Raw genomic sequence first — 13,892 nt, 5'->3', positions numbered from 1 at the left:
TCAACAAAAGGTAATTCACAATGGTATACATAAACATCAATCTAATCAATGGTGGTAACCGCAAAATTTTTTCATCGAACTTTACTTTTTTAGGTCTAGGCCTCTCTGTGGGTCTTCATTGTTACTAACATAGCCACTCTGAGCCTTTAAATCCCATAATTCCATAGGAGTGAAACATATCGCATGCGAAGGGTTTCAGAACTAATTCCACCAGATGGTACTTGTAGTCCATCACTTAAAAACTCAGCGTATGGATCAACAAAAAGTCCACAATCACTGCATGGTATATCATCGATTAGAAAATATAACAAACCTATTAACACTACATTTCAATAGCGGTAAGACAAAAAAATAATGTGATACTTACAGACTATTGCTTTCTTGTTGGGCAATATCAGTAACATGTATGACTTGGTAAGATTCAAGAATTGACAAGTTGGTTCGGTCTTTTTGCTAAAAAAATCCACTAGATTCAAGGTACTTTGACAACAATGTAGACAACTTTTGAATCTCAGAGCACAATTTTCTGTTAGTCCTAGATGAGGACATCAAATCATACACCTTTATGCGTCGTTCCTTCAATACAACGACTGCCAAGACCCAATGAAACTCCCCATTACAATTTACAGGGACATAAACCTCATCTGTGAGGTGCCAATGCAGTCCAACAGTTATACCAAACCCTTTGATAGTGCCAACAATTTTATTCTCATTTCAGGAACATCACTGGCATTGTCAATGTATGTTTTGAAAAAACAATTAGTAGTGGTATATCAATATTTAGAATGACTCTGTTGCTTCGACTTCTTCCAGAAATAGTATAAAATGGCATCCACATACTGGACAAATGCATCAACAAGTGTATTTCTGTATCAATTTATTTGTATGTATTCATGTCTTAATCAAAAGATAAAAGTTGACATGGATTTACCTCATCAGCCCAACACTTATTGGGTTGAGACATTATGTAGAACCAGTCCTTCTTCTTTGGAAATGCAACTACAAAATCAAGTTGTTTGAACTCAAGATTCGAGCAATTGACTAAGTAATGATCGTCCTTGTCTATTCTGCAATTGTGTAATCATTATAAATAATTATTTAGTGGACAACAAGAAGAAATATTAATAATAGTTGAACGACTTTACTTTTTTGCATGATGCTCGTAAAGACACTCGTTTATCCATTGCGAAAAGGATGACATTAGTTCAGTTGGACCCTCGCCGTCAATGTTAAAACCTTCAAATGAATATTGTTGCTTCACATCACAACTGATGACTTCGACTTTCTTCTCTTTCTTTTCTTTTTCACTTTCTCTTTCTCTTTCTCTTTCTTCTTCTCTTTCTTTTCTTTTTCACTTTCTCTTTCTCTTTCTTCTTCTCTTGCTCCTTCTCTTTCTCCTCCTCTTCCTTCTCCTGCTCCTTCTCCTTGCCTTTTAGGTTTGAGTGTGATACTGGAGCAATAGTCACTGATTTCTTTCTTTCACTAATTATAGATAGTGATTGGAAAAATAGATTTTTTCAACCTCATACACTTCAAAGGCTGTGAAATATTCTTGGATGTATGGACATCAATATTATAAGTCATTTCTTTAAAAATATTAGTCAGTTCTTTAACACGACTAATAAAATAATCATGTTGTTGCTCACATTCTTCGCATAGACAAAAAGAGCATTTGATGTTAGAAGAGGGAGCAACACTAATAAAAGATTGAGTTGTTGTCATGGATGAAGCTTCTTGTATCATTTCATCTACAAGGTAAATAAAAAAAGGTTGAGAGTTTACAATTGATTATAAAATAATAATGGGTATCAATTGATACTTATGTTGACACAAATGGATATTATGTTGCCACATATGTACCTTCTGTTGCCACGAATGAATCTTCTGTGGCCACAAATAAATCTTCATGTGCCACATATTAATCTTCTGTTACTACATATGACCATTTTATTGCCCTAACACATAGGTGATATGTTCCAACATATGACAACTCTGTTGGAATATATACCAACATATCACTAAAATGTAGCAACATACAACACATCTTTCAACAAATGAAATATATGTTGGACAACTGAACAAGACTATATTTCTAAAATCATATGAACAAAATGATCACAAAAAGAACAACAAAAGCAACAAAAAATGAATTTTCACTAATGTTAACAATGCATATACATTTCCTCAAAATTAGGGTTTTTTTGGATTTGTTGATTTTCTTTCAAAAACAATAAATAATAGGTACCATTACACCATTATTCAATTTTCACATCTATAGAACGATTTATTGTTCATTAACCCAAGAAAAAAACTTAGTATTGTTCAAAAATTGTACAATCTTTCAAAAAAATGACTTACCCATTTTAAGTCGAACACAATCTTCAGTTCAGAAAGAGGAGAGAGTCACGGTCGGAGATGAGAAGGAAGATAAGATAATGGGGGAGAATATTTATTTTGATAGTCAGATTTTTGGATTTTCTAAGGAAGAAGAAGAAGAGAAGAGAGAACGTTGGGAGAAGAAGAGAAAATTCTATTTTCTTTTACTTTTTTTTTAAATGGTTTGGATAGAATTATAAAAGTTGAAAACTAAAGTGTTTTTTTTTTATATTTTATGAAAGATTAGAAAGTTTTGAAAATGTTAATTTGGTCCCAGATTTACTTAATTACATTTTTAAATGGATTTGACCCTTTCAATTTTCGGTTCATATTTCGTCGACTAATCCTTCCTAATTCACATCAGGAAGGGCTCGTGCAGCTGCAACATGATTTGAAAAAGGAATTGATCATGACTTTGAACCTGTTCTTTCCATGACCCCTCTTAATTGATATGAGACAGGAGATCCAATGCTTGAATGAAGTACAAATTACTTTGATTCAATCATACATCTTGGAATCAACTTAAGTATTCCTTGTTTCTTTTTTTTTCAACTCATTTATTTTAGGACAAATTACTTAACTACAATCCTTTACTTACCTTAATATCTATTTATCCCTACTTATTTCAAAAATTTCAAAAATCTCTTATTTACCTATGTATCCCGCATGTATCCCGTGCACAACGCTATGTATTCCGCTATGTGGAATGTATCAAACGCTATGTATCCCGTGTACAACGCTATGTATCCCGCATGTATCTCGTGCACAACGCTATGTATCCCGCTATGTGGAATGTATCAAACCTAATGTATCCCGTACACAACGCTATGTATCCCGCTATGTGGAATGTATCAAACCTAATATATCCCGTGTACAACGCTATGTATCCCGCAAACATCATTTTTAAGGGATTTTTGATAAATAGAAAACTAGAAGGGATATGATGTTATTTAGTACTTATAATATGTGGTTCCTATAATTTATACTTTATTTTATCTAATTTATATCTAATCTATTTTTCTGGCTTCTTGGTCAAAGTGTCACCAAAAATCAAAGCAAGACTTAATTGACACCTTTCATTTAATTGTCTCTAGAGAGATGGGTTTTCGCCAAAAAGTGTTGCAATGTAAAAAGAACCCACCATTACAAAATGTCTGAACTTATCAAAGATCCACCATTTCGCCCCCTTTTCAATTTTCTCTCCAATCCAATAATGCTTATATATGAAAAAGATTACGACTTTTGAATGAAATCAAAACAATTGCTCATCGAAAAACATTATGGACAGATCTCAGGTTTTCTTCTGTGTGTTTGAAGCTGAATGAGTTTCTGATTAGAGAAAGAAGATGGGTTGAGGGAAGTCGACCAGTGGGGTCGATTTGGGTGTTTTCTGGTGACATTTTGGCTGGAGAAAAGAGGTAGTAAAGGGTGGTCTGGTTCACCGGAGTTAGCATCTGGTTGTGAGGTGGTTTACGGGTTTTCCGCCGGAGTGGGCTGATTTCATGTGGGTTTGGTTGCTGGCCGGAAAGTGGGTGATGGTGGCTATGGAAACGGAAAAAATGGGGTCGTTTGGTGGCTGGATAGCAGCTTGGAGAGGAGAGGCTGGTCAGAAAAATGGGAAAACAAAGGCTGAAGTTATTGCTTCTTCCTTCCCTATTTTCCCTTTGTTCATCCTTTTCAATAATTACAGGCAAATGAGGAATTGCAAATGAGTGTTAGAGGGGTCAGGCATGGGTTTAAAAATGGGTAATGGGTCATTTTTTAAGATTCGGGTTGATTAAGTTGATTTGAGGCTTTCCGTCAAATGAGGGATATATATGGTGAAATTTGTAACGGTAGGGGCAAAACTAACTTCACTTTAATGGTAAGGGCATAGTCAACCAATAAAATAAAGTTGAAGATATTTTTGACCTTTTCCCTAAATAAAATAAAAAAATATAAATATAAATATAATAAAAATGTGGTTAAACTGGTTGACCAAAAAGGGGACCACCCCTACCTCATTTTTATCATCGAATGGTGTGTATTCGCCCAAACTATCGTAGATCCGCTAGGCGAGAAGCCATTTTCCGTCTCTGTTAAGCGAGGGTTTAGCAAAACCCCAAACATGGCTTCGAGGTTCATCTCCCTCCTCGCCACTCCATTTCCCACATTCCTCAATCACCTACGACGCCCCTCTTTCCTCCACCTTCGTCGTTTGGCATGCGGTTCTCGCCGCTTCACAGTCTACAGTCACCCCCATATATCCCCTCTTTCACCCTCTCAACAACAATTCCATGCCCAGCCCATCAATAATAACACCCCACTCGACTCTTCTTCTTCTTTCACCTCCCACCCTTGGCCTGAGTGGCCTAGCTTAATTACTCTTCTTACTGGCAATGACCAGCTACCTCCTGCAGTGGAGGACTTCTTCGTCGCATACGAGGACTTGTCCCAAGACTTCCTTCGTGCTGCTACCCTCTGCTTAGATTTTGCACGGGATCGCCCAAATTTCATAGGGTTTGATTTCATATCTTAAATTTTATCTATCTCTGTTTGGGAATTCTCAACAATGTTACCTTTCGTAAGAACTGAAATAGTATATGACATAACTAAGAAAGGTTATAGGATTATTTTGTTTGCAGCATGTGCAAGAGTATTGGTTGTTAAGTAATGATTCAGAGGCCTATATGAAGATATTACAAGGAAGAAGGAATCAAATGGAGTGAGGACAGAGAGAGTGGGATACGGAAGTAAATAATCAAGGATATATGTAGATATGCCATTTTCCTTTGACTAAGTTTGTATGGGAGGGTATTATTTAGAAGTATTTCATGCATTTCTATGCGAGTATGTATGCTGAAGATTGAATATATCTTGTATATCACTTATTTGATTCATCTAAATTTACTAATGATCAAATCTTGAAATTTGTAAATGTTTGATTTTTGAAATCTTTATGCCAAGAAAATTTAACACTTCTCCAAAATATAAATTCTGTTCTAAGCACTTCGCTTTTGACAAAACACTGAAATGTAGGTTTCAGATAGTTGTAAGATAAAATAAACATTACTTTCATCTTTGTGTGCATCTGTTTCATGTAATGCAGGTTGCTTTCAAGGAGGGATATTGAGGCCATTGTATCAAATGGGACACCATTTTTGTTCAAAGGTGCTCTGGAGACGGCAAGAAGAATGAGGGCATTCTTGGGTATTGACGGGAGCACTGTAAGCACATGCTATTCTTATTTGACGGTACAATATAGTATTCTGTTGTCGTTACAATGGTTCCTTCATCAAATAAGTTAATTTGAAGGATTTGTACATATTAAAAGAAGGATTAATATAAGATTTACTTAGTCCAATCAATTTGGAAATAAGCTTAAGGGTTCAGTTACATTTGTGCTCATTATATCTATTTAAAATAATTTTATGTTTTGATTGTAAACTAAGCAAAGTTGGATCGATTCAAGGTTGAGCTTCCTTTTGATGACCTCAACTAAGCTCAAAGCTAAACTACTTAACTTGATGAGACATTTTTGATACTTAAGCTTATTTAGATGTAGTAAGGTAATTGTATTTGTGAGTGTTGGTAGAACTTAAGTTGATGCCCAATTTTTACTTTGGTTGAGGCTAGGGAATGCTTCTTTTGGTGCCTTACAATCCTGTTAACTGCAATCACAATAGCATCCATGATCTGTGTGCCCTTAATAAATGCCATCTAATGTGCATCTACCAGTTTCAATAAATGCCATCTAATGTGCATCTACCAGTTTTGAAACGACTTTTTTCAGCCTTTCAGTCAACAATTTTGAGTTGATCTTATATATGCTACCTCTTAAGCTAATATGCTACCTATTGGCCCCCAATTTTTTTGGGATCAAGGCTATGAATGTGGCATTGAAACTCCTTTCAAAAAATGGTCTGATTATAAAAGTTCTGAACTGCTGCCACTACTTCTTTGCTTACTATCTCCCAGCAATTGGTGAAAAATTCCATGGTGAATCCATCCGGTCCAGGTGCCTAGTCCCGCGCAGATGCCATGACACATTCTTTAATCTCAGCCTCACTGAACTGACATTGTAGTATTAAATTGTCTTCTTCACTGATAACAACACCTGATCAATGGTTGAATGGAAATCTCCATATCTCTAATTCTATATACAGATTCTGATAAAATTTGACAATCTCCTCTCTATCACTGATGAATCCCCTGCAGGAACACTTGCAGGAAACCCTCCAGTTTCACTATGAACTTTAATGCTTTGTGATATTTAAAAAAAAGTTGTAATCTGTCGAAGGGTTTGTGTGATATTTCCGTGCCGAGTGGTTTCCTTCTTTAAGATGGAACTCCTAGGTATGACTTCCAAGTTGTTTTTGTTTTTTACATTGAAGAACTTTAGGTAGTTAAACTTAAAAATAGGTGTCTTATGATGCAATTGCGTTGTTTAATGAATTTGATTTTCTTCCTTTGAATTAATCCTCTAGGAAGTAATACATCTGGCCAAAGTAATCTCTAGCTATCCTGTGTCTTGTAATTTGCTTCTTACACCTCTTGACTATTCCTTGACTCCTTGGAGAAAACTGAAGGAAATACTATATTGAGCTTGCATCAACAATTTTTCTCTGTTCATTTTTTTTTGAGTTACTGAAACAACTGTATCTTTAAGTACACATCTGATATAGTGTTGCTGAACATTGTTTTTCCTCATACTTTTTGGTTGTTTATTGTCTTTTTGAAACTTTATCTTGATTCAAATATCAGGTGCTAGATCATGACAACGCTAACACAGTTGATCTCATGAAATACATATTAAGTTACGCGAGTAAACTCACTGTTTCTTCAGAAAAAAAACTCCCTCTATAGCAGGGAACTTATAGAATCATCTTGCCGGAATCTTTTGCGTGAGTTGGTTGAAGTGAGCTGCGGAGCTCCAGCAGTGAATCTGCCTCCTGCAGAGCAATATGATTTTTCAGGTAGATATGGACAAACATCAAGGCCTATTAGACAAAATATTGTAATGAAGAGAGGCGACTGGATATGCCAAAAGTATGTACAATTGTCTTGTTCTGGCCTTTCTTGTTTCTAAAATTTTTATTGGTTTGTAGTCTGTTACTATTTCAGCTTTGTGGCACCATATTCTTTTTAGGAGACGAGGGCAATCCCACTTATAGTGACCCTTCATTTTCTTTGGTGAATTCCATTAGGACATGAAAAAACATTTAACTCTCCTATTAATATTCATACATTAAAGATATTCATGCATAAAAGATATATCTTGAGGATATGAGAGAAATCCCATATTTTTTTTATAACCGAGAAATCCGTCTGTGACCCGCCCTTTGGACCAAGCCCCGAAGGCCTAGCTCGAGTGGCAAAAGGTGGAGGATTTGTGGCTTAGGTCGCAGGTTCAAGCCCCACACCATGCAAAGCGAAGCCCAGTATTTAAGTGGAGAAGGGTAGAGGGGCGGGTCCATTATCCACCGAGTTAAGAAGGGAAATCCCATTTTTAGTGGTCCATTTTTGTTGATGAATTCCATTAGGATATCAAAAAGCAATATATTCTCCTATTAATATTCATGCATAAAAGGTTCCCAATGTGCTTGAAATAATCATAAGACTAATATATAGTATATAATTTATGTCTCCTTTTTGTTATTTATTCCTCACCTTTTATACTGTATTAAACGTCTTGTTTTCCATGAGTAAAGACTTGAATATGTAGAATCTATTCTAGAAATCTGCTGATTTAGGTTACTGTGTCAAGTAATCTTATGGATGTGTGGATACTGTAGTACCTTACCTAGTCCTGTCTAGAATTTGGAGATAAGAGAGGGATATGGTGCTGCTGTTGTTCTTTGGCATAAATATTATGGTTGAAATGGAATTTGGTATGCAACCACTTCGGATCAACATTTTCAGTCCTTCTGAGCTTAGACAGAAAGTTGAATATTACTTTCCACTTGGTAAAGATAAGACACCTGGGCCTAACTCAACCCCAAAAGCTAGCTCATGAGGGGAGGATTGCCCAAGTCTATGTAAGGAGACCACCAGTCCATTCCCCAACCAATGTGGGACTTTTTACCCACTCTAACTCTCTCTTCATGCCCAGGCCCAATTGGAGCGTGGGTTGAGAGCCCAAACGGGGGTGGAGCCAGTACCATGTGAAGATATGACACCTGAGCCTAACTCAATCCCAAAAGTTAGCTCATGAGGAGAGGATTTCCCAAGTCCATATAATGAGACCACTAGTCCATTCCCCAAACAATGTGGGATTTTTTACCCACTCTAACACACTTTTGTTGTCTTTCAAGCTATTTCTTTCATATACTTCTAGCTCTAGCTCTACCAAATAAGGGAATGTGTGGACTGACCCCAAAGTAAAATTATTTCTGTCCTTTTCCTTCCCTTATTCTTAAGCTTGTTAATTTGTTGGTTCTTGTACTTTGATGATCTTTAACGGTCCAAGTCTGCATGAATATTGAACAGGTGCAATTTCATGAACTTTGCAAGAAACAACAAATGCCTTGAATGTGAGGAACCTAGACCAAGGAGACAGCTGACAGGCGGGGAGTGGGAATGCCCTCAGTAAGCACTAATAAGTCTCTTGTTTATGTATTTCAGTCATTAGTTCTATGCAAATCATTATCATGTAGGACATGTTTTTTTATTATAACGTTGATATCACAGATGTTATTTCTTCAATTATGGGAGAAATGTTGTCTGCCTGAGATGCGACTTCGGACGACCAGCTGGGGCTTCACCTAGAACTACCCACTCCAGTGCAGAGGATGGGTACAATGGGAACTGTGCGTATCCAAATGGAATTGATCTTAAGTTGGCTGAGAATGAGGAGAAGGCACAGCGGTGGTTTTCTAAGATTTCTCAGATGAACAATGCCTCTGATATGGATAGTGCAGCAGCTGATGAAGACTTTCCTGAAATAATGCCGCCAAGGAAAGGAGAAAATAAGTTTGTTATGAGCACAAGGAAAACACCCTTGGAAAGGAGGTTGGCCAACACTCAATACGAAAGAAACTTTGGTTACAATGGTATCCCAGAAGGTAACACTTTGACTGGTGGTGCACATAGTATCCTTGACACATCAATGAAGCAGAATATTGATCAAATATCTGGAAAAAGTCATAAGGGCATTGCTGCAGACAAAAATAGTGAGTCAGCCATTCACCATAGTGGAAGAGGTTCTAACTATGTTCCTTTTGTGCCATTACCAAAAGACATGTTTCAGAAAAATAATCCAACTTCAGTGATGGATGAGAAAGTAAAGGAAGAAGTTGGTGTCTCTCACACTCCTGAGGTTAGTCACCAAATATGTTCAGCAAGTCTTGGAAATGACTTTGGGAAGTCCATGGAGAAGTTGCAGTCAAATGACCCACTCAGTGAGGATAAAGAGAGAGAACAAGCTGAGAAGTCAGAAAGTTGGTTCAAGAAAATCGCGGAGCTGCATGATGTCAAAGACTTACCGAGTTCCATCTCCGATGATGACTTCCCAGAGATTATGCCAATGCGTAAAGGAGAAAATAGATTTGTAGTTAGCAAGAAGAAAGACCGGTCTTTGACTTCTCCAATGTACAAAAGACAAGTGGCCATGGAGCAAGCAAACAACAGTAGCTTTGTCCCATTTGTTCCCTTCCCTCCAGGCTACTTTGCAAAAATGGACACACAACAGGAACATATCACAGATTCATCCTCTCTGTCCAGGGTTGGAACTTCATCTACATTCAGCAACTCAGATCACAAGGGATCACCCATGAATCCTCTTTCCAAAACCTATTGTGAGAAGGAAGATGTAGAGACACATCAACAGTCAGATGATCCTGGGTTTTTGTTCAGAGATACTATCACTGCACAGACTCCTGTTGATCAATTTACGAATTCAAGGTTTGCAAGTCCAAATTTCTCCAGGGATGAGGGGGTCCCTTGTGTTGGAAATTCAGTTGAAACCTCTCTTGCTTTAGATGCTTGCAACACTGATAGTAAAGACAGAAGAAACTCCGTGAACGAGGATGTATCCCCAGCCGAGACTTTGGGAGTAGGTTCAACCAAGCTGCCTAGAAAACAGAACGTCAGAAATGGATGGACAGGAAAGAGTTTGGAGGGGTCTGCTGTGAAGGAAACAGATCCGTTAGACATGTCTGAAGAAGCCAAAGCTGAGAGGTGGTTCCAGCGTGTTGCTCAGATAAAAGACATATCTGAATTGAGTCAAATCCCAGATGAAGACTTCCCATCTATTATGCCAATGCGCAAGGGAGTTAACAGATTTGTGGTGAGTAAGCGGAAAACTCCTCTTGAGAGAAGGTTGACATCTACTCAGTACCGGAGAAATCTTCCCGTTGTGACTTCTGATCCCATGAAAAGAGAGAGGGACAATAGTGATAAATGAACCTACACAGATACGGTGCCCAAGTTTTTGCAAGCCAGATTTTTTCAAAGCATTCAAGCTAAGGGCTCATTGGTAGTTGGATAAAAAACAAGTTATTCATGTATTAATTTTTGTATAACTTATACCATGCCTGCTAGGTAGATAGGAAATAAGTTATTTATGTATAAAATTAATACAATGTTTGATTGACAATTTAGAAATCTACATAACTAATACATGTATAAGTTACAAGGCATTGTATTATTTTATGCAAGATCAAAGGTGGAATAACTAATATATGAATAATTAACCCTGCATAAAATAATATATAAATTTACTATAACTAATTTCTACATTATTGATATTGTAAAATTCTAACTAGCTACCAAACAACTCCATGTAAATAATAGGCAATAAACTAAAAATGTGCAACTTCACAGACTTTTTATGGCTTATTCACGGTATCTGTAGCTAATTGCGTTATATATATATATATATCTTCTATACTGCGTATACATTTCATAACTTGATTATTAAATTATTGTTTGATTCAACAAAAAGAAAGATCGATTCTTTGGGATCCTTCCTTTCTTCAAACCGAACGAAAAGAGATAGAATCAGGCCGATTCCCGAATTGCCTTTCTGGATATTCCTCAATGTCCCGGCTATTCACGGAACGTGAGAAGCAGATGATTAATCATCTCTTTTCGGAAGAATCTCAACTTAAAATATACAATTTAGTGGATATATATATTTTTATATTAAATAATATTTAAAACATATACTTTTTCTTATTTAATGGTTGTGACTTTTCCTAATGATTGCAATTTTTCAAAATAATTGTGACTTTTTCGATGAGTAGTGACAATTTCGAAGGGTTGTGACTTTTTTGATAAGACAGTTAATACATATTCATACTATCATATGTTGGTTACAAATAGAAGGGTCTCTTCATAAAAGGACAAATATACCCCTAAACTATCATAAATGGTATGCAGATACCATCCGTTATACTTTTGGGACATTGATGCCCCTGCCGTCCAAAAACTAGATCATATATACCCTTTATACTAACGGGCATACACGTGTCATAATCTTATCCACCGACCCGTCATTTATTAAATATCGGATCGACGGATAAGATTGCGCCATATGTCCCTATTTAATCTTCCATTATAGTGAAGGGCATATGTGCACTAGTTTTTGGATGGCATGGGCACTAATGTCACAAAAGTATGATGGAGGGTATCTGCATACCATTTACGATAGTTTGAGGGTATATTTGTCCTTTTTCCCTATTTTTAAACTATGCATTTTTAAGTTTTGTGTTCTTCTTCCTCTTAAAATACCTAACTTAGTATATCTTCTATGGATTTGGGGGATGATTTAGACCTAAGTGATGTCTTGGTTGAATTTTCAGAGGTCATGAGCTTGATTTAGACTTTTTAGGAGTTATGTTCCTTTCTTCTGACTTTTACAGATGTCGAGTCAAGGAAACCTCAGATTTATGTTTCGATGGTTTCATTGAGCCTGGAACGTTAAGTATAGTCATATTGCATATATGGTTTGTGTGTACAGGGTTCCGAACGAATCTTAAGGGTCCTTTCGATGATTTGAGAGTTGGCTATTATTTTTGGTGTTTGTGTGCTTTGCTTTAGCGATGGACGATCCGCTTTAGCGAAGCATTGATCGCATTCGCGAGAGGTCAATCATATTGACCTTCGTGATTGCGACCTTTGCTTTAGGAAGGTCTGTTCGCGATCGCGAAGGCTGGATTTTATCCGGGGTTCACTTTTGCAAGCCAGAGTTCTCTTTTACGACATCAGACTAGGTTTTAGACTTGCCATTTTCCGGGTTCTAGCTATTTTTCTCATTTTGAGCTTTGTAAAATCTTGGAGGTGATTTTGAAGAAATTTCTTGTGCTATGTCATTTGAGTAAGCTTTTGTGATCCTAAAACTTCAATTCCCTTTGATTATTTATGGATTAGAACATCAAAACTTGGGGTTTTGATTGGCGAATACTATGGTTCTTCAATAACTTGAGTTCTAAACTGAAATGGTGATTGTGAACTGATTTTAAGTTTTTTTTTTGAAATGATTTTCACTAATGAGTTCCAAATGCATTGGGTAATATTTCTAAGTAAAGATTTTCAAACTCAAACTTCTTAATTAAGTTTTTGAGTTGATTGAACCTTTTTCAAAGTATATGGCATGTGTTTATTATATCCAAAATCTTATTATGATTACTTGATAGAAATAGATTGTGTGACTTTGGACGTTATTCGGAAAGGGAAGACTCAAGTCTTGGATTGACTATTTGATTGAATTAAGGCAAGTGAGCTTCTAAGCCTTGTAAATCTAGTAAAATTGTGCATTTCCATTCATTGTGTGTGTTGGAGAGTAATGAGCATGAGGTGAATGGTTCATTGTTCTACTTGATTAATCGTAATGAATAAAAAGGGTATTAAGGCAACATGTTGATTATAATGCTTTTTGAATTGCCTTGTTATGGACTCTATTTGATTGATTTATAAAATGCTTTAATGACATGAATGTGGACTTGAATTGCTTAAGTTGTTGTCTCTTCCTTACCGTGTAAATTAATTATTTACACTAATTGTTGTACACCGTGATGAGACATGCGAAATAAAGCCGAAGGAAAATGATTCCATCTAGTGATATGATATCAAGCCGAAGGGAAATGGTTTCGGATAATGATATGATATAAAGCTGAAGAGAAATAGTTCCGGGTAATGAAATGATATAAAGCCAAATAGAATGATTTCGGCTAGTGATATGATAAAAAGTCCAAGAGAAATGGTTCCGACTAGTGATGTGATATAAAGTCGATGGGAAATAGTTCCTGCTAGTGGAATTGTGCTGAAGGAAAATGGTTCCGACAATAGTTGACTATTGTGATATGATGCACTCTTATACTTGTGATTGATCTACTAGTTGCTTTTACTTGATCTACTTGTTCCTTGTGATAGTCATACTTGATACGTGTTGGTTGTTGAACTGTGACTACTGAAATGTGTGGTTAAGCCTTGTAAACTGTGTATTGTGAAATTGTTAGATTGGGTTGATTTCTATGCAGGTTGTTGTTTGAGAAGGTTTGGTTAGGGATGTAAGGAATATTCGATTTCTAGCTAGT

The 13,892-nt window shown here is 36.4% G+C and overlaps 1 protein-coding gene across 1 annotated transcript; it reads left to right on the top strand.

The window, feature by feature from the left end:
• The first annotated feature begins 4,429 nt into the window (after positions 1 to 4,429).
• LOC125809028 (zinc finger protein VAR3, chloroplastic) lies at positions 4,430 to 10,920 on the top strand. Its single transcript, XM_049488701.1, is given in 6 exon segments — positions 4,430 to 4,875; positions 5,465 to 5,582; positions 7,120 to 7,203; positions 7,205 to 7,404; positions 8,845 to 8,943; positions 9,046 to 10,920. Coding segments are annotated over 6 exon segments (2,607 nt in total). The 5' UTR covers positions 4,430 to 4,483; the 3' UTR covers positions 10,760 to 10,920.
• Positions 10,921 to 13,892: the final 2,972 nt, after the last annotated feature.

The sequence above is a fragment of the Solanum verrucosum genome, unplaced genomic scaffold, assembly GCF_900185275.1.
Source record: "Solanum verrucosum unplaced genomic scaffold, falcon-dt-bn FXZP01000296.1, whole genome shotgun sequence".
In the NCBI taxonomy this organism is placed as follows: Eukaryota; Viridiplantae; Streptophyta; class Magnoliopsida; order Solanales; family Solanaceae; genus Solanum; species Solanum verrucosum.
This window is presented reverse-complemented; position numbering and strand designations above follow the sequence as displayed.